Source organism: Lissotriton helveticus, chromosome 3_1, assembly GCF_964261635.1.
Source record: "Lissotriton helveticus chromosome 3_1, aLisHel1.1, whole genome shotgun sequence".
Classification (NCBI taxonomy): Eukaryota; Metazoa; Chordata; class Amphibia; order Caudata; family Salamandridae; genus Lissotriton; species Lissotriton helveticus.
This window is the reverse complement of record NC_136061.1, coordinates 488,950,348-488,972,059: the sequence shown is the minus strand read 5'-3', so window position 1 is coordinate 488,972,059 and position 21,712 is coordinate 488,950,348. Positions and strand designations below refer to the sequence as shown.

The 21,712-nt window shown below is 49.0% G+C and overlaps 1 protein-coding gene across 4 annotated transcripts in view; it reads right to left on the bottom strand.

The window, feature by feature from the left end:
• ANKAR (ankyrin and armadillo repeat containing) overlaps positions 1–21,712 on the bottom strand; it is a 1,199,016-nt gene that overhangs the window by 611,175 nt on the left and 566,129 nt on the right. For all 4 annotated transcript variants that reach the window (XM_078680368.1, XM_078680367.1, XM_078680369.1 and 1 more), the window contains one exon: positions 9,751–9,959. In XM_078680368.1, the coding sequence (XP_078536494.1) occupies positions 9,751–9,959 (209 nt within the window). The remainder of the gene's footprint in view (positions 1–9,750; positions 9,960–21,712) is intronic.

Below are 21,712 nucleotides of genomic sequence, written 5' to 3'. Positions count from 1 at the left end.
GGGTGCTGGTTGTGTGCATGATGATTTGGTCTCTGATTAAGTCGTCATGCAGCGCGCCAAATTTACACGTGAGGGCTAACTTTTGAAGGGCCACCACGTACTCATCCACAGACTCACCGCTCCTCTGCTTTCTTTGGAAGAAGTTGTATCTGTCTATGGCGACACACACCACGGGCCGGTAGTGTGCGTCGAGATCTTCAATGGCGTGGCTGAACACATCTGTATCTGCGGCGTCCCTTGCCACTTTGACTATGGTATCGTATACTCTAATTCCTTCAGGGCCCAAGTTATGCAACAATATCTTCTTCTTCCTCTTACTAGAAAACGGGGCATCGCCTTCCTCCTCCAAAGCATCCAGGTAGTTCAAGAAATACCTCTTCCAGTCTTCCCAAAGTCTTTCCGGTTCTCCGCTCTTCGTTAGAAAAGGCACCAGCTGAGTGAGGGAGGTGGACTGGACCGCCATTTTCTGTATGCCTCTCTGGTTTGCAACAGCTGGGATGACCCGACCGGGTGGACTCCCTGGTGTGGTTTGCTCGGCTGCGTCCCCTTCGCTGTGCTCACCGTCGCTCTCTGCTCCGCCTTCCCTTCCAGAGGGACCTGGTAACGCCTGTAAATTGCTCCTCTTGGGTGGGTTTGAAGAGCCTAACGCCTCTTTGCTTGAACGCTGCTCCGCCAGCTTGCCGGGTACACCTTCTGTCGAGCTTAGGTGATGCCCTCCAGTGAGTGGCTAGGCACCCCCTGTCTTCTCTCACTGCTGCACTGCCTGTGCTTGTTACTCTGCAGCCCCTGCACCAACCCAGGGTGTGTGCATCAATGCTGGCTCCTTGGTGTCTCCCTTTCGTCTGCCTGCTGTACAGTGGTGCCCTATTTCCTCCCTTGGGCCTTCTCTTTACTGGCAGGGCTCCATTTGCTTACTTGCTGCCTTTGTGGGAATATAGCCTGAGAGCCGGCGCCGTTTCGCGCCCTTGCCTGCGCAGGTCGGGACCTCTGCCACGCTCCGGTTTCGGTTTCTCCCCCAGGTGGCGCTGTGCTCGGGGGTGTGTGGTGCACGGGGTTTCACATCCCGAGCCTCGTCGCCATTATAATAAAGTGATTCATGCACCGACACGTGTTTATGTTTAATTAACTTCTTTAATTGCCGGAGCGCCGGGTACAAAAATGACCGTTCTCGTAGCGGTCGGCGCCTCTACAAGATGGCCGCCTTCCGCTTCCTCCTACACCCCTTCCTGTTCCGGCGACGGAACAACTAGACCGTCACCACAAGCTGTGGGATCGAAGGCGCTTCGTGGTAGGAGGCAGCTGGGCACGACCCCTTCTGTACTTTAGTCATGAGCATGGTGGCCGCTTCAGGGACACCGCACTCTCTTTGTTTTTTTTGGTTTTTTTAACTTTAATGAGCATGGCTCCGGCTTTACGGAAAGCCCGCTTTGTAATGCAATAGGTGTTGCTTTTAGTATTATAAATGACAATACCTTTTAATTTTTCATAAAAGGCATTGCCATTCACAAAGCCAAGAGCTCAAAAACTCTCAAATGCAAGACCTATTGCATTGTCGATGCTTATTACTCTTCTCTTTGCTGATAAGCTCTGGTAGGGTAGGGTGTGCTCTTTCTTTATATCAGGGAGAGACATGCCTATTCCTAGTAATTGCCATTGTTTAATGTATTTGCGAGTAACTGTTCACCTCTGACCCTGAGGGAAGCAGGTGGTTTTCTACTGCGACTACATCATTTAACTCTAATTTTAGGAGGCCCGAGGAGAAAGATTTTGTGTCTTTTGGCATTCCTTGGGCCCTGTGAGGCTCTATGCACAAGGCAGCAGATTTTTTTTTTTTCCAAAGATTTATTTATCAATTTCAAGAAAATACAGAGGTACATTTCAGTGTGTTCCATCACAGGCAGCAACATAGTGTGAGATACATAAGCATGAAAACCAATAATCAATACATGGTACAACTTTCAGTCGCGTATAGCGGGTCCAAGAAGTTCAGTCTATCACGGGTAGGGCTAGAGCAATATGGCACATCACAGTCTGAATATAGGCAATGTCCAGAAAGGAAAGAATAAGACATATCGATAGAATGCATTATACCAGGCATATTTAGAGAAAACAACTTTCTTTTTAGAGCACAGTGCAATTCCCACCATAATGTTATATATAACGGATGTATGACGTTACAACGCCTTCCTTTACAACGCGGTTTTTACATCGCATACCATTACAACGCATAGCGCTTTTGGGTGCTGGATAGTGAATAGTATAATTTACTATTCCAACTCCAGTCCCCGTGGACACTAGGGAAGGTTATTGGATAGTAAATTAACCTATTCCCTATCCTAGAGCGCCCCCCAGCGCAATGCGTTTTAATGGTTTGCGCTGTAATGACCGCGTTGTAATGGTAGTGCGTTGTAAAAGTTTCATTGTAAGTGATGTTTCCCGTATATAACACATCCACACAAAGCATATTAGCAGCGAGGTAAAAAACCAAGCATGAACATTTAGGCCGTGTCTTCCCCAAGCTCGTCTCCTAAAACCCCTCCGCGCGGTGACACTCCCGATTCCGACACCGCTGTGCTGATAAGGTAAGCCTGTAGTGGCCCCCATATATCCCTTGGCCTGCTCGCCATCGGTTGCGTTTCAGCATATACAGTATGTTGCTCTTGACAGTAGAGAACATCATTGAGCCAATCCTTAAATTTGGGGGCCCTCCCACTGCCCCAACGGCATGCCAGTCGACGCTTTGCCAGCAACAAGGCTATGTCAAGGAACTTCCTGTATGCCTTGGGTATTTGCATAGTGTATCCCAGCAGCAGTACTAACGGATCTCTACCCAGTTCAACCTCCACCATAGCCTGTAGTGCCGCATGCACCTGCGTCCAGTATTCCCATACACCAGGACACTCCCACGCCAGACGCATAAATACAGCTCCTTTCGCCCTTCATCTGTCGCAGCGATCATTGTCAGACAGGTGAAACCTATACTTTTTAGCCGGTGTGTAATAAAGTCTCTGCAAGAACTTATAATGATTAATTTTTAGCCTACAGCTAGCCGATATGTTTGCTGTAATGCCACAGCAATAATTCCACTGCGCCTCAGAGATCTCCAAACCATATCCTCCCCCCAACGCACCCTAGCTTTTCCCTCAATTTCCTGCACTGCGCCCTAATACTGCCATAAATTTTAGATACCAGGTGACGTCCATCAGGGGAGCCTAACATACAATGCAATGGAGCAAGGTTCTCAGGTTCCAGGGGGAAGTCCGGTAATATATCCCTCATTCCCTGTCTCAGCCTTTCCTAATAAGATATCTCAAGGGGTGTAGACCGTGTACTTCCAAAAAAAGAATCCATGGATCGCAACTGTCCCTCCAAGAAAAGATCGCCCCAAGTAGCTACCTTGAGGCGCCGGCACATTGTTTGAAATCCCTTTTCCTGCAGGATCACTGATTTGGGATGGTAGGTAAGTGGCATGCGTGTCGAGTATAACATCTGGGTTTGGAAAAGCTTCGCAATACGTCCACAAGCATCAATCGTGCATGTTACCATCATGGGCGGTGTCTCTAGAGCTCCGACAGGGCAGTGTATAAGACCATTCAGGGGTAGGGGATGTGCCACCCAATCCTCAACCGCTATTTGGGGCATAAAGGGCGTGGGTGCCATCCAGTGATAGGCATAGTGAGCCTGCGCGCTCATATAATAAACTTCAAAGTCGGGAAATATCAAACCGCCTTTCTCATAAGGCTGTGCTAGAATCGACCACTTAAGCCGTGGTTGCTTACCCCCCCACAATAAGCGAATCAACTCCGCTTGCAGCGATTTAAAGAAGAAAGAACCTGGATAGTATGGGATATTCAAGAAGAGATATAAGAAATGTGGTAGTATCACCATTTTAATGAGTGAGGCTCTACCCGTCATGGATAAGGGGAGAGAGATCCATTGCGTAACATCCGAGGGCAGTTTGGTAACTACAGTGCATAATTTAGTCGGAGCGTTTCTTCCCTGTCCGTAGTCACCTGAATCCCCAAATAGCGGAGATAATCGTGATACCATTCGAGGGGATAATCCAGTTGAAATTCGGAAACTGCGGGCGTGAGTGGAAAGAATTGGGACTTTCCCCAATTAATCTGCACCCCTGACATCCTACCAAACACCAAGAATTTGCGTAATAGCGGATTAAGATTTTGCTGTGGATTTGTAACATAGAGCGTTAGATCATCAGCATAAAGGGATATCCCAATTTGGCGTTGAAAACATTTAAACGCGCTGTCCCTATGGAGCTGTCGTAGCCGACACGCTAATGGCTCCACAGCTATGGCAAAAAGAAGAGGGGAAAGTGGGCACCCCTGTCTGGTGCCCCTTGTGATGGAGAGTGAATTGGAAAGCCGGCCGTTTATAAGTACCCGGACAGTAGGTTGGGTGTAAAGTAGTTGTACCCATGATATAAATAATTTAGGGAATTCCATTTGTTGCAGAACTACGAATAAATAGTTCCATTCAACCGAATTGAATGCTTTGGAGGCATCCAAAAATATTGCTGCAGCTGGAAAATCAGGGGCAATCGTCTGTATCAGGGAGAATAGCGTGCGCAAATTATTTGTGGTAGATCTGCCCGGGATGAAACCGGCTTCATCCGGGAGGATGATACTCTTCATCAGAAGGTATAAGCGCGTGGCCAATACCTTAGCAAGAATTTTCGCGTCACAGTTAATTAATGTCAATGGACAGTAAGAGTTACAATCCGCGGGGTTTTTACCGGGCTTCAAGAGGGACGTAATCACTACTTCTCGCATCGAGCGGGGAAGCACTCCTACCTCTAGCGACTCCACGAACACCTCCCGGAGCACAGGGGCCATGATATCTATGTAGTATTTGTAGAATTTCGCAGGCAGCCCGTCGAGCTCCGGCGCCTTCCCAATCTTTAGGGACATTATAGTCTCCCGTATCTCATCAAATTCTAATGGTGCACTAAGGAATGTCCTGTGTACATCGCTTAACCAGCATAAAGCAATATCCTCCAAGAAGTCCTTACATCCCGCCACGTCCGCACACTGCGTGGTATACAATCGACCATAATGCACTGCAAACGTTTCAAGGATACCTTCAGTGTCCTGACATGCCCCGCCCTCTGGCCTGTTAATTTCCAAGACATGAGTGCCGTACCGTGGATGCCTGGTGATTTCTGCCAATGCCTTACCCAGTCGTTCTCCCTCGCAATATTTGCGCGCTACCCAATGTCGCCCCCGGAATTTAGCCTCCCGTGCAGCCTCCTCCTCATACTTCGACAATGTAGCCCGAAAGTTCTTATGTACCTGTCCCGTCTCTCCCTGCGCCATGAATGTCTCGAACCCCTTCAGTTCCTGGTTCAGAGTCCTCAAAGTCCTCTGAATGTCGCGCAAGACCCCAAAACTCTAAGAAATGCAATACCCTCGGACCGTAACCTTGAAGGCTTCCCACACTACTTCAACGCTACCCACCGAGCCTTTGTTACGAGGAAAGAATGCCGCTATCCCCTCCCCCAATTCCGCCTTAAATACCTCATCCAATAGGGCAGTATGTTGAAGGCGCCACGTCAGCCGAGGCCTATCGCAACCCGGCAGCCGCATCTGTATCAAAACTGGACAATGATCAGAATACGTCCTGGCCAAATGAACAGCCTTCGTGAGCTCCGCACTCAGCCCTCTGGAGATGAAGCAATAGTCTAGACGTGCCCAGGTGCCAGTGTAAGATGTGTAATGTGTCTCTTCCATCCTAAGGGGGTGTAGAAATCGCCAGCTGTCGATTAATCCTCCCTCTTCCACAATACCCTGCAGGACCTCCCGAGACCGGCCATTGTACTGCGCGTTACCATCAGCCCTGTCCTGAGAAGGCACCAGTGCCACGTTAACGTCCCCCCGGACGATATGCTGTGTCCCAACATTAACCACTTTACCCCACAATGTTGTAAAAAATTCCGGCGTATCAATGTTAGGGGCATAGCAATTTACAATAGTAACAGTGTCAGACCCCAACCTACCCCACACAATAGCATATGGATCCACAATTTCTCACAATACCGAGAATCGCATAGTCTTCTTAATCAATATGACCACCCCCCTGGCATACGAGGAGTAAGATGAGAACAACCGCATAGTCGACCACCCACTAGTAAAAGTGCTGTGAGTGTGTGGATGGGGGTGTGTCTCTTGTAAGAGTGCAATGTGCACCTGATGATGTTCTAAGTATGCCAAGACATTCCTTCCCTTCCTTGCATCGTTCAGACCCCGTACGTTCCAAGACAGTATTGTTAAAGACGATTCCCCACCAGTGCCCGCCATACTATGTGCTGTATGTTAACAAACAGACCTGTAGTAGAACCATATACATTGCTACCCCCCACATCATGATATGTAGCTGGAACCCACACTGCTCCATACTCTCCCGCAAATGAAGAACTTCCCCGGCCCCCCTCCCCCCTCCCACTGAAGCATCCCAATCATGCCAGTCGACCAACAGTCCATCCCCTCCCCCCACCAGGCAGCCTTTAACCATGTAGCAATAGGGGATATTCACATCGGGGTCGACCTCCTAGATGACGCACTTTAACCTTGCTTCGGGCTAGGAAACCTTCTGAGCACAGTAGTCCCCAGTACCAGCTAGGGCGTCCGGTTACATCATCCGAACAGGCTACCTCCCCTCCACAGCATCATAAATGAACATTCAAGTGTTAACAGATGATTGCAATCCCAATACATCAACCAACAGTATACATTACGAGTAGTCCTGAGTCCGGGGCTCTGTCGCCATCGTTCAGAGCACGTCATGCCATCGCTAAACCGCCATCACTGCAAGTGGCCATTCAACGTCGGACAGTAGCGCTTCCTCCTCTTCGTCTCTTCCTGCAGAGACATTTTTCTGTCGTTTCAGCGCTTTTAAGAAGTTCTCCTCCGATTGAGGCGTCGTGTGGAAGGTCTACTTGCCTTGATGGGTGATCCGTAGACGCGCAGGATATAGTAGGGCGTAGTCCACCTTTTCCTGCTATAGCTTCTGCTTCACGCCGCTGAATTTTCTCCGCCCTTCTTGCACACGTACCATGAAGTCAGGGAAAATAGTGAAGGAAACCCCATCGTAGTTAAGTTGTTTCTTTTCTCTCGCCACTCTGAGAACCGTGTCGCGGTCTCGATAATTTAGGAGACGCGCAATGATGGGACGAGGAGACACCCCAGTAGGCGGCCGTGGACCGAGCGACCGATGCGCTCTCTCACATATAAATTGGGCAGAGAGTGCACCCTCGTCAGTAATCACCATCAGTAGTTTCTCCACATAATGCTCTAAGCGCCCTGTGTTGGTGCTCTCTGGCATGCCTAGGATGCGTACATTATTACCTTATCAATATCCTTGTTTTTGGCATCGATTATCCTCATGAGGTTATCCATTTGCATCACCGCAGTTTTCTATTGTTCAGTGACATCCTCTGAGTCTGATATCCGCTGCTCTGCTTCTTTGAGGCGGGCATCGTGGTTTTCCAGCTTTCGCGCAATACCATCCATACGGGTTGTGAGTGTGCCCAATTTCTCCGCTATTGTCACGAAGCCTTGTTGCATTTCAGTGAGAATGGTGTGCATATCATTTGCAGAGCTGGGAGGCCCACCAGCCCCGCCTCCAACACCTCGGGCCCCTTCTCCGCTGGCATCTTTTTGGGGTTTTTCTTAGCCTCAAAGGTGAGACGCGGCTGTCGTGAGTCAAGTCGGCCAATGGTGCAACGCTCACACCCGTCCAACACTGCTCTCAATCACTCTGTGATACCGGTATAGTAGTATGCAGGCCGGTACACCTCTGTCAATGGCCAGTTCTAAGTGCAGTAACAGCAGGGTCTCCAATGCCTCGCGATAGGGTCGCAACCGCAAAGACAATACCGTCTCCCTCCAACAGCTTGAGAGACCGTGCTGCAAAGTGTCGCTTAAGTAACTGAAGACCCCCACTATTGCCTGCTCAGTGTCATAAGCTAGTAGTACCTTAGCCCCAGGCCCTAGCAGGGGGCGATGGCCATGCAGAGCAGGAGCCCCCACTCTATTGCAGCACCCTCTTAGGTCCTCGCCATCACACCATCGAACGAAGGCCCGCAGCCCCTTAGTGTTTTCAAGGGGGACAGTCGACGCCGATGGACAAGGGAAACCTACGCCGTCATCCAAGAACACAGTCCAGCCAGCCCGATATGTAGCCTCCACTGCACACTCGCCAGCCAATTCAGAAGCCTCCCAGCGCTATGTCTACTCTGCAGTCCGTTTAATCTCTCACCACGTGCACCGCCATGATTAGATATGCATCGAGGCAACAGTCCATCGGCCCCTTACCTTCAGAACCATCCACTGGTCGTAGCGATGTCACCAGCTAAGCAGCAGCAGGCACTCTGTCCTCAAGTTTAGAATGCAAGGCCCGTATGTAAAGTCACAGGGCCTAGTCTCCACAGCGAAGACGCGGTGCTCGTGTAGCCGCCAGTACGTCCGATGCCACACAACTATCAAGGGGCGCGGGGCTGTGCCTCCTCTCACTCACCGTCACCGTCCTACCTGGCTCTGACCACGGCCTCAATATATAGCGAGTCGCAGCTCGATGGGCACCAGGCACTTTACATCCCCGTAATGGCTGCCGCAGGGAGAAAGGATATAGAGCTGCACATTGGTTCGCGTACAGCCCACCGCCGCCTGTCCTCGTCGTCCGTTAGCTCTGCACCACAGCTCGTCCAAGCCCGGGGCTATAAACACCCGTGTTCGCTCTCCGCCTTAGCCGCCGGTGCTCTGGAAGACAGTCCTGCGGCCGTGTGCGACCTGCGGCCCGCACACCACGTGGAGACCACGGCACTCACGTAGCTGCTGCTCCCCGTGTCGCGTTCCTCACCAGCACCAGGGGCACATTGCTGAGACACCACCAATCGCCGTCAAGTCCACCGCCGCTGCTATACTGTCACAGCTCTCGGACTCCGGGATTCACCATCGGTTAGTGAAGCATGGGCAGTAATCGATGCTTAGGTGGAGGATCGTATAACCAGGATAATTGTAAATTAATCAACCGGACAGCGGGAGCCTCACAGAGTTGCGGCCATTCCGCTTGTGCGCCACCTAGCGCCCTAAGGCAGCAGATTTTGCACGTAATAGCCAATATAGGCTACATGGTATAAAGCTGGTGTGGTTGTATCTGCTTGCATAATGTACCAGCCAGACAGAGGAGTTCAGAAAGGATCTGAATATTAAACCTAAAAGGAAATAAAGGTTTTCTTTTCTCAAGCATCCTCGGAGCCAGCTCGTAGGCAAAGCATAATTTCTGAATTTAATGAGCATTCCAAAGAACTAGAAGTAGCCAAATTAGAGTTTATGCATTAAATTGGTTGAAAAATGAAGGTGCCAGATGTATTTCTCATCGTGCCTTGCTGGTACGATTATCCCGTTCTGAGTTAGGAAAAACAAGTCACTGAAATAGTAAGGAATACCAGTCCATTCGTCGGTTGAATCAGTTCCCACTACAAGGCATAATAGACAGGCTTGACCAGAGCATTACATCAGGAAAGGTGCACGGAGGTGTCCTTTCCAAATGGTTGGGAGGTACAACATTTCTTTGTTCTTGTATTACTGAATATCATTCCCACAATCACTACTTTTCTGTTTGTTCTATATCTGCGCATAACACATGGGTACATATATTCAAAAGTATACATGCATTTTTGTAATATTGTCTATTGCCGATTGTGATGTATATATTTAGAACATAAAGACTTACCTGCGAGGATATCCCAGACAGGGAATTCCGGCACGTTTAGGTCTATAATATAATTCAGAACATTTGTGTGGAAATATAAAGTTGCTAAATGAACAATGTTATTGTCCAGGCTGTCCACTTTCTCCCAACTGGCACCAACAGACAGCAAAAAGCAGAATGTATCAAGTGATCCAGACGTAGCCGCAAGTAGGAGAGGAGTTGTTCGATACCTGCAGGATACAAACAACCCACGATGAACAACTGCAGGCAACACATCTGCCACATATTTCATCCAATAACGGCCCTCACAATATTATTTATCAAATGCTACACAACTTGTACTAGTACAGTAATAAAGACAATACATACATATAGTGTGAATAATTAGAAAGTAGAGGAATAAAACTCTGTAAGGTTCGGGGTGAAGAAGATACATTTGTTGACGCAATGAGATGTGAGATTCGAACAACTGGAGATTCAAGGGATTAAGATGAAGAGTGAGGATTGGTCTCTTTCTTAAGACATCTAAGAAATGCCCAGATATTGAAAGTCCCAGTTTAATTGATATAATAATAATAATAATAGTAGTGAAGTCTGCTTTCGACTTTTTAAATAGTGTTCATCAAAGTTGCCATACAGATGTTTGTAAAACCCAATGAAGGTGAAAACAACTGGCTTAGCCAAACTTTTGGGAAATCACATTCTAAATTTAGGAGACATGCCGAGGTAACTGTTATACACCCCAGGAGAGTATCGTTCATATGTGAAAGTGCTTTTTTGCCTCCTTACTATAATGTCAGGCTGTGGTGTGCATGAACAGCAGATGTCATGGCTTCAGAAAAACCACAGCACAGAAACCGCCCTCCACGCCGATACAAACGACATCCGCTCCCTCCTGGATAGAGGAGAAACAGTAGCCCTCATCCTCCTCGACCTCTCATCAGCCTTCGACACAGTCTCTCAACATACCCTATCACGCAGACTCCAGGAAGCAGGGGTCTGGGACAAGGCCCTTGACTGGATCCACTCTTTCCTCTCCAGCAGAATGCAGCGGGTCAGACTCCTTCCTTTCCTCTCAGACCCTACACCAACCACCTGCGGTGTCCCCCAGGGATCCTCCCTCAGCCCCACACTCTTCAACATCTACATGGCTCCACTCGCCCCCATCGTCAGAACCCACAGACTCAACATTGTTTCATACGCAAACAACACCCAACTCTTCCTCTCCCTAGCCAACTAACCCAACGCAGCCAAACACAACTTTCAAGAAGGCATGGAAGCTGTCACCAAATGGATGAAAAGCAGCTGCCTACAACTCAAAACTGACAAAACATAAGTACTTATCATGGGCCCACACCCAGATGCCTGGAACGACACCTGGTGGCCCCCTGCCCTCGGTAGCCCACCCACCCCTATGGACCACGCACGTAACCTTGGAATCATCCTGGACTCCGAGCTCAAAGTGGACCACCAGATCAACTCCATCGCATCCTCCTGCTTCCACACCCTCCGCCTCCTACGTAAGACCTTCAAATGGATTCCCCTTGAGCACAGAAAGACCGTCACTCAAGCCCTCGTCACCAGCAGACTTGACAACAGCAACGCACTCCATGCCGGAATAAACAAAAACCTCACCTGCAAGCTACAAAACATCTAGAACGCTGCTGCAAGACTGGTCCTCAACCTGCCAAGACACTGCCATATCTCCTCGCACCTGCCCACACTCCACTGGCTCCCCATCGAGGCCAGAATCTCCTTCAAGATTCTCACCCACACACACAAAGCCCTCCACAACACTGGGCCAGCATACCTGAACAGTGGACTTGAATTCCACGCACCCCAAAGGATCCTATGATCAGCCCAGCTCTCCTACGCCATGGTCCCCCGTGCCAGAAAGACCAGATCGGGAAGTCGCTCCTTCTCCTTCCTCACGGCATGAGCGTGGAACACCCTACCGCTCCACCCAAGACAGACATCACTCCCCATCCTCATCGGAACCCTCAAAAATTGGCTCTTCAATAGACCTCCTCCTTGATGGAGTGGAAACTTACTGGTGAGTAGTCGCGCTTAACAAACACATAATTGATTGATTGAAAAAGGGGCTTCAAACGAGGTCTGTGCCCAGGGCCTCCAAAATCCTTAAAATATGCATGCTGATTGTACAATAATCTCATGCACTTTAATGTAGGGTTAGCAAAAAATATGGATTGATTGAGAGTAAAGGAAATTCATTTATGTGAAAACGTATGTTTTTGAGGCATAGTTACAGCTACACCCTGTGAATTCACAAACATATTGAGTTGCAATGTTTCCAGTGTGTTTCAGATTCTGATGATAATGAGCTAGTTGATGTTTTTAAACATAATATTGATTTTTGGTCACCGATTTTATTTAGTGTTTTTAATGCCCCCATAGGAGGAGTGTTACAAGCAACGTGGGTAGAAAGCATAATAGTACCCATCTTTATAAAAAGCGACAGAGGGAAGGCTAAGTGCTACCACCCCGTATGATTCTAAATCCAAAGTGATGGGCAGAATATTATTGGGAAGATTGGAAAGGTGGGTTACCGAGAACAATGTCCTAAAAGAGGCCCAGTACGGATTTGGAAGGGGTATTGGGACGGTAGAACAATGTGTAAACCTTGAGCTATTAATAGGGAAATACACGCTAGCTGAGGAAGGTCAGCTACACCTCTGCTTTGTCGACCTTACCAGTGCTTTTGACCTGGTTAACCATGCCAAACTATGGCCAACACTGGAAGGGCTGGGCGCCCCAAACGATATCATTATTTATTTATCGCAGATCACACTTTTTTAGCTACCAGAATACAGTTTGATACAAAAGGTGATTTTAGGGCCACTCGGGGATACGACAAGGATGTGTTTAGCGCCCCTTTTATTCTCCTCATATATTAACAATGTTGACTTATTCTTACAAAACCTAAGTGCTGATGCCCCTAGAGTCAGCACACGTGCCACCCCAGTACTCCTATATGCAGACTACACAGTCCTGTTGTCGAGAAGTGCGAACGGCTTACAATGTTTAATAGAAAAATTCACGCAATTCATGACTGAAAAAGATTTACAGTTGAATCTTAGCAAAACTTTTGTCATAACCTGGGGGAAAAGTAGATTTAAGAATAGTCAAAACCATGAGTCACATCCTTCAATTACTTAGGAATTCTCTTTAATAGGAATGGTACTTGGGGTGCACATATTGATTTACGTAACTTGAAATTTTTGCGATCTTGTGAGGGCATTTTTAGATCCTCTTCAAAAATAGGGAACAAACCGGTACTGGAAATCCTTACCGTGAGTAAGTGCCTAACAGGCGCATGCTATGGAGCAGCCATATGGTGGAGGGCAAACACAACCCTGTTACCAACCCAGGAAAATAAATTCTTAAAACGGGTGTTGGCAGTCCAAAGCTCTACTGCCTCAAACATGGTTCACAATGAGCTGTGCGCACCATATATTAGCGTTCTTATAAGCACAGCAGTTACTACTTTATGACATGCAATCTGGACGACAGACGAGACTAAGTTTACTAAGGACATAATCATGGATTGCCTTGCCCTTGACCATAGTAACTTTATCCCTTGGTTAGAATATATTTATAATCTTTTAAAAGATTGTCACATGGACCCTGATTTTCATGAGCCTTTGTTCATTCAGGATTATAGTAAAAGAGACTTAAAGACGAGGCTAGTTACCTCTAGGGAACGTGCAAGAGTTGTTGAAGCCAGTTTAAAACAGAGTGTTAAATCTTACTGTGAGCGTCCAACATTGACGGGCATTCAACCATACCTTATTTCGATAAGAAACACCCAGCATAGATGTCATCTGCTCAGGTTAAGGTTGGGCTCCCTACACTATCTAATAGCTTTCCCCAGATCGGGAAAGTGGAGTCATAACCTTCCAAATTGTCCTTGTGATGGTAAGTCCCCTCAGGTCACGGAGCATTTTATACTTTTCTGTAGTTTTTATCGGGACATTCGGAAATTTGTGTTAAAACCATTGTTTTAGATAATATGCTATATTCTTATAAACATGCTTTTAATTACATTTGTAGTTTGGAAAACGATAAAATTAGGAATGCAGTCATTGTTTTCATACAAATGGCAATCAGGAGAAGAAAGGACAATTCTCATTTAGAAGCCTTAACGTATAAAAAATATGACATTTGAAGGACTATTAATTCTCATCCTGATTTTAGGAATTTTTTTGCACTCTTTGCACTTTATGAAAAAGCACCTTTGTTTACATATTTCAAATGAACAAGAAAAATGTTACATGCACTGACCCCAGACCCTGAGTTTTAGTTTTCATAAATGTAGTTCTTAATAGGGAAATTATGTTTTTTAATATTCGTATGGAGTAAAATTTCCTATATACTAATCTAATGTTTTTTTATTTCCTAATTTAATAATGATTAAACGTCCTTGTATTAATAATGGTTTCTCTTTTATGAGATAGTAATTGTGATTGATATAGGAGTAGTAACCCGCACAGAAATTGTTGATGGAATGTTTGTACGTAAGAAAAATCGTTTGAGTACAATTTTAATGATTTCTAGGAATGTTACTTTTTGATTAGAATGCTTTTAATGGTTGTATATCATGCACCAAATGAAGCTTGATTGACTTGACTTAAGTTAGTTAATCAATCAATCAAAACATTTGTATAGTGCGCTACTCACCCGTGAGGGTCTCAAGGTGCTGGGGGGGATCTACTGGTCGAACAGCCATGTCTTGAGGCGCCTCCTGAAGGTGAGCAAGTCCTGGGTCTTACGTAGATGGGGAGGGAGGGTGTTCCATGTCTTTGCGGTGAGGTGGGAGAAGGATCTGCCGCCGGTGGTCGTTCGACGGATGCGTGGGACGGTGGCGAAGGCGAGGTCTGCGGAGCGCAGCTAGCAGTTCGGGGTGTAGAAGGGCAGTCATTCGTTGAGGTATGCTGGTACAGTGTTGTGGAGTGCTTTGTGCATGTGGGTTAGGAGTTTGAAACTGATCCACTTGTTGACCGGGAGCCAGTGCAGGTCTTGTAGGTGGTGATGTGGCTGTGGCGGGGGAGTCCAAGGATGAGGCGTGCTGAGGCGTTCTGTATGTGCTGAAGTCTTTTCTGGAGTGTGGCCGTGGTTTCTGCGTAGAGGGTGTTGCCGCAGTCCAGCCTGATGGTGACGAGTGCCTGGGTGACCGTTCTCCTGGTTTCGGTGGGGATCCATCTGTAGATCTTGCAGAGCATTCGGAAGGTGTAGAAGCAGGAGGAGGAGACAGTGTTGACTTGCTGGGTCATGGCAAGTGTTGAGTATAGGATGAACCACAGATTGCGTGTGTGGTTTGTGGGTGTTGGAACAGCTCCCAGCGGTGTCGGCCACCAGGAGTTGTCCCATGCGGAGGGGGTGGAGCCAAGATGAGGTTCTCCGTCTTGTCCGAGTTCAGTTTGAGTCGGGTGGTTCTCATTCATTCTGAGACAGCCTTCATTCCCACATGGAGGATGGATTTGGCGAAGGCTGCGTCTTTGGTGAGGGAGAGGATCAGCTGCGTGTCGTCGGCGTGCGAGACGATGTTGAGGTGGTGTGCTCGGACGATGTTGGTGAGCGGTGCCATGTTGATGTTAAAAAGGGTTGGGCTAAATGATGATTTTTCGGTGGACGCTGCAGGTGATGGTGGCTTCGGAAAGGTACAGGGAGGCACACTCTCGGTTCTGCCGGTGAGGAAGGAGGTGATCCAGTCCAGGGATTTGACTCGGATCCCAGTGTAGTGGAGGCATGTGCGTAGGGTGTGGTGGCAGATGGTGTCGAAGGCGGCTGAGAGGTCCAGGAGGATGAGGGCTGCGGTTTCTCAGTTGTCCAGGATGGCTCTGATGTCATTGGTGGCGGCTATGAGGGCAGTTTCGGTGCTGTGGTTTTTGTGGAATCTAGACTGGGATGGGTCCAGGGTGTTGTCGTCTTCGAGGTAGCGGGTTAGTTGCTTGTTCACGATCTTCTCGATGACCTTTGCCGGAAACGGGAGCAGGGAGATGGGCCAAAAGTTCTTGAGGTCTCACAGGTCCGCCTTGGGTTTTTTGGGCAGGGAGTTGATCTCGGCATGCTTCTAGCTCTGCGGGAAGGTGGCTGTCTCAAAGGAGGTGTTTATGATCTTGCGAATATGGGGCGCGACGTTGGGGCTGGCTTTGCTAAAGATGTGGTGTGGGCATGGGTCTGATGGAGAGCCGGAGTGGATGGTGTCGTCGTCGTTGTTCACGTGGGATCATGTGAACAGGGTGTTTGTGCGGGTGGTAGGCGGTGTTTCTGAGGTGCTGCTGGCTGCCTGGGAGGTCTGGTTGTTGAAGCTGTTGTGGATGTCAGAGATTTTTTGATGGTAGAAAGTGGCTAGGGAGTCACACAGGTCTTGTGATGGTGGGATGTCGTTGGTGTTTGAGCTGGGGTTGGAGAGTTCTTTCACAATGTTGAAGGGCTCTTTGCTGTTGTGTGCGTTGTCGAGGCGGTCCTTGAAGCAGGTCCTTTTGGCGGTTCGGATGAGGTGATGGTGTCTCCGGGTGGCGCTTTTGTGGGCTGCATAGTTGTCTGGGGTCTGGTCGTGGCGCCACTTGTTCTCAAGCTTTTGGCAGGTTTGTTTGGAGGCTTGGAGTTCGGAGGTGAACCAGATGGCCTTTCTATCGGAGCGTCTGTTGGAGGATTTCTTCATTGGGGCAAGCGTGTTGGGGCAGTCGTAGATCTATTGTCTGAGGTTGCGGGCGGCTGTGGCGGTAGGGGTCAGTTGGCGGGCATAAAGCGAGGGTGGTGATTAGCTGGTGATCGATGACTGCGGTGGAGGGCCTGCTGAGTATGGTGGTGCCTGATGGGTTTCTGGAAGGCAAAGTGGATGCAGTGGTGATCAGTCCAGTGGGGGTTGGTGGTGTGGCTGACGGTGGTGTGGTTGCTTGAGGAGAAGATGGGGTCCAACGTGTGTCCAGCAGAGCGTTGTGACGAGCTGTCTGAGTCCGAAGTTGGGGAGGTTGTCGATCAGGGAGGTGGAGTTGCTGTTGTTGCTGTTCTCGAGATGAAGTTGAGGTCTCCGAGGAGGATGTAGACTGCGGGGGCGAGGGCATGTGTGCTGACGAGGTCGGCGATGGAATCGCTGAACTGGAGCGGGGGTCCGTGGGGTCTGTAGACGAGTGTTCCTCTAAGGGTGGTGTTGGCGTTGATGTGGATCTGGAAGTGCAGGTGTTCGGCGTTGCTGAGGGTACCGTCGGTGCTGGCCGAGATCCTGAGGGTGTTCTTGTGAATGATGGGGATTCCTCCTCCAACTCCATTGGTACGGTCTCTGCGGGTAATCTTGTAGCCTTACGGAATGGCTATGGCGACGTCGGGGGCTGAGGAGGCGTTCATCCAGGTCTCTGTAAGGAATGCGACGTCCGAGGATGATGTATCGAGCAGGTCCCAGAGTTCGACGGCGTGTTTGCGTACGGAGCGGGTGTTAAGTAGTATGCATCTGAGGTGGTTGCGCCCTGCTTAGGTGGGTTGTTTGGTGGATTGGAGGCTGGTGTAGCTGCAGCTCTGGCAGGTGAAGGGTCCTTGGGTGCGCTTTGGGGTGGCCAGGAAGGAGGTGTGTGTTCGTCCAGGGTAGAGTGCGTGGAGGGTGCTGGCACCGTAGGGGTGTCGGTCATCGTGGTGTTTGCGGGGACCAGGGGGTCTGAGGCTGGGTGCGGTCCAGGTGCGGACGGGCACAGACGGGCTTGCCTTAGGCGTGCCTTCGGCTGCCAGCGGATCGTCCGCTGAGCACGGCAGCGCAGTGGTTGCCATTATAAGGAGAGGTGGAAGGGAGGAACAGCTGGGAGGCGGGAGCGGGACGGCGAATGGGCAAGCAGGGGGGCTGGGCCGCAGGGGAAGCAGCGGCGGGAAAAACAGGAGGAAAAAAAGATACAGGGGCATAGAAAGCAAAAGGGCACCAGCGGGGGCAGTGCGAAGGGGTACAGAAGGCAAAGGCAAGAGGGACACAAAGGCCAAAAAGTGGGCAAAAACAGGAAACAACAGTTATCAAAGAAAAAATAAATTACAGTGAAGAACACAATCGAGGCTGAGGGGCATAGAACCTACTGCGGTGGCAATGAGCAGAGGGACACGGGCACACAGGTGGTGTTGTGCGGCGTGGGGGAGCGACTTTCCTGAAATCAGAGTCAAGGGTCTCTCTCCTCACCACGCAGCGGCCGCCATTATAAGGGGAGGTGGGAGGGAGGAGCAGCTGAGAGTGGGACGATGAATGGGCGAGCAGTGGGGCGGGCCGCGGGGGACACAGCGGCAGGAAAAACAGGTGAAAAAAACTGGGACACAGAAAGCAAAAGGGCACCAGCGGGGGGAAAGGGGAAGGGGCACAGAAAGCAAAGGCAAGAGGGACACAGAGGCCAAAAAGGGGGCAAAAACAGGAAACAACAATTATCAAAGAGAAAACAAATTACAGTGAAGAACACAATCGAGGCAGAGGGGCCTAGAACCTACGGCGGTGGCAGTGAGCAGAGGGACACATGCTCACAGGTGGTGCTGTGCGGCATGGGGGAGCGACCTTCCTGAAATCAGGGTCATGGGTTAGGTTTTCTTACGTAGATAAGGAACCACTACTGCCTATTTAAGTCACATTAGTGTCTTTATGTGGTCACATACCTGAATACTAGTTTCGAAGTGTATGTCCACTTGCGACATTCATCGTCTTTTGAAACACACATTTTGTATATTGTGCAATTATCTACAATAATAAGAATCACATATGTATACTATTTACATGTATTACTCTATTATACTTTGTTTACATTAAAAGTATACAGCATCAGTATCTATACATATACATATATATACATTTATGTTGGTTGGTACATTGTAGAAAAAACAAGACATATTAGTTGAACAGACATGTGACCCGTTTATATGTGTTCAGAATGGATCATATAGATTGTGGTGTGTCTAGCCATTTCTGAACAAGCAAGGTACTTCGTGTGTTATACCATTTCCGTTTTGTCTTACTCTTTCAAATGTATTGTGGAACCCATAATGTGAAGATTATAATAAGTCGCGTGATTAAATAGTCATTATAGTGCATGGCTAGTTATAACAGAGGGTCTACCAATATTATGCTGTATGAAGCGCATAATTTGCACAAGGCATGTCGGATAAGTGCGCTACCTTAATATAACTACCCTACATTTAGTGGGTTCAGGGTTTTGAAATAATGATACTTGATACAGATTGACAACCGCTCTTGTAAGTGTTGTCAAACATTTTTATAGCCGCGACTATGGGTATGACTACCCAATGTACAAAAGAGAGTACTGTTAGAAATGGGAGCTCCGGTTGGCTAAGGCTTGTGCCAAAGCCAGGCAGAGAACAACACTCTAGTAAGGGCAAGGGAGTTACATGCCAAAGATAACCCCTGCTCACTCCCTTGGTAGCTTGGCACGAGTAGTCAGGCTTATCCCAGAGGCCATGTGTAAAGCGTTTGCGCGCACACACACACTCCGCAGCAACACACTAGGCACACCACAAAAGGAACTCCACAAAGGTTATATCAAAAATAGCCTTTGTATTATCATAAAACACATTAGAATAGTAATCACACAATATACACTGTGCCACTTGGTACTGGGCAATATTTACCGGGGGATTATATACCCCTGACAGGGCCAATTGGGCCACTGTCAGAACCATCACAAGTACACATGATAGATGTAGAACATAAAATACACTTCAAACACAACCAGTAATTACTGGTAAACACTGTACTTAGCATTATCTCCAGCAACATAAATCATATTATGTAAGCAGCATCACAGTAGACGTGAAATACATTCTGTGCCAATCTCATAAGCATAAACGCATTATGCCATAACCTCATAAGTCGAAATGCATTAGACAATAACCTCACGAGCATAAACACATTTTGCAATAACCCCATTAGTCTACAGTGAAACGCATTAGACAAGAACCTCACACATATACACATTATGCATAAATCCCAGTGCATAAATTACAGGACATGAATCAGTAGGGCCTGACGCCCTATTAACCTCTCTGGCCTTCTGAGAGGGGATGTATGACATTACAACGCATGCTATTACAACGCATGCCTTTACGACGCAAGTTTTACAACGCAAGTCGTTACAACGACTTGCGTTGGGGGGCGCTGGATAGTGAATAGTTTAATTTACTATTCCAACCCCAGTCCCCGTGGATAGTAGGGAAGGTGTTGGAAACTGTTCCCTATCCTAGAGCACCCACCAGCGCAAGTCGTTGTAAAAGTTGCGTTGTAATGGTTGCGTTGTAAAGGTACTTTGTTGTAACAGTTGCGTTGTAAAGGATGTTTACCTCTCAGGGGGCTCCAATGCCCTCTGTCCAAATTGTCAGGGTGGCTGCCAATGCAGCAGAGTTCACAAAGTGTGCAATTGCGCAGACCTAAACGATGCAGCTGTCACTAAGTGCTGTACAGCTGGAAATCAAATACAGGGCCTGGCACCACTGTGCCCTCTCTTGACCCACTCAGGGACGTGTAAAACATATGCTCATCTTGTTGCAGCTGCCCGCGCTAGTGCGGTGCAGCTGGGAAAAGAAATTGCCCTGACACCATGGTGCCTCCTCTGTTCCACTCAGGGACTCTACACCAAAATGTGGCCAATAATGCAGCTGTCCGCTACGGCGGTGCAGCTGTGAATAAAGTACAGGGGCCTGGCACCATTGTGGCTTTCCAAACCCCACTGGGACTCTACCAAAAATCCCCCCATCGTTGGAGCGGCCCACAGCGGTAGGACCGCTCAGGCACCACCACTGCGCACAGCGGTGGCAAAACATGCACTTTGGAGCCCCGCTCTGGAGCCCTCGAAATCAACCATGCTCCCATCATAGGAGCCACCCGATCTCTGGTGGGCCCGCTCAGGCACCGGCATATGCCTCGACTGGCACAACCACGGTGTCTCCTCGAGCCCCCCCACACACCGGCTCTGGGGGAAGGACTCTGTTTCAGCCTCTTCCCGCTGCTGTGACCATGTCTGACTCCACTTCTACCGCTCTACTCTCGGGGGGGGAAAACTCTGCTGTCCTGCAGGTGGGGCTTCCCTTCACTTGCGGGAGCCCCGCGCTGCCATTGGCGGCCTCTGCTGCCTATCCTCTTTTCACCCGGGCCCCCTACTGGGACCCGGGGCTTGGATGTCGAACCTGCGAGGCTCCGGACAACCCGCTTCTGGCCATCACAAGGCCCCACCCACAACCAGGCAAACAATGCCTGTATTCCTGCTTGGGCCGGCAGCGGTGATTCTCTCTCTAGAATGCGGGGTGGGCACCCGCAATAAAGATGCTGGCAGTGTGGGCACCTGCCAAAACAAGTACTCAAGCTGGGTGGGCACCTGCCATTAAAATAAAGCATAAGCGGTGTGGGCACCCACCAAGCACGAAAAGATTGCAGGGTGGGCACCCGCCATTTCCAGCATCCCGTGGGGAACCCCTACGCTGGGTATTTCCTCTCCTTCTCTCTCTCTCTCTTCATGCAGCACTACGTTGCAAAGCCCAGTAGCTCCTCTCCCCTGGCAAGATATTGCGCTCCCAGGGCACCAGGAAAATAAAAGGTGAAGCGCTCACAGGGCACAAGGAGTCATAGCTCCAAAAGCAAAAGTCCTCAGAAATCAAGGGGGCAATGCAGGGCCCAGGGAGGAAAGCCCTCATGGCAGTTCCTCCTGGGCCCCACAGCAGCACGCCCCAGCAAGGTCAGGAACAGCACAGCATCATGGAAGAGAATGACACACAAGGGGTCACAGCCCTATTTATATCCCACAATCTCTTTTTCTGCAGCGCAGGGCTTGGGGAACCAGATGCAACAGGTTTAGGGGGGATTTGGAGCACTTTGTTTTCCAAGCTCCTCTTCCCCTTTGTCAGGGGCTACGTGATCAGACACAACACAGGGGGCGGAGCCGGCATTGTACAGGGCAGGCACACCTATTCAGAGTCAGGGGATTACTCCTCCCACTAC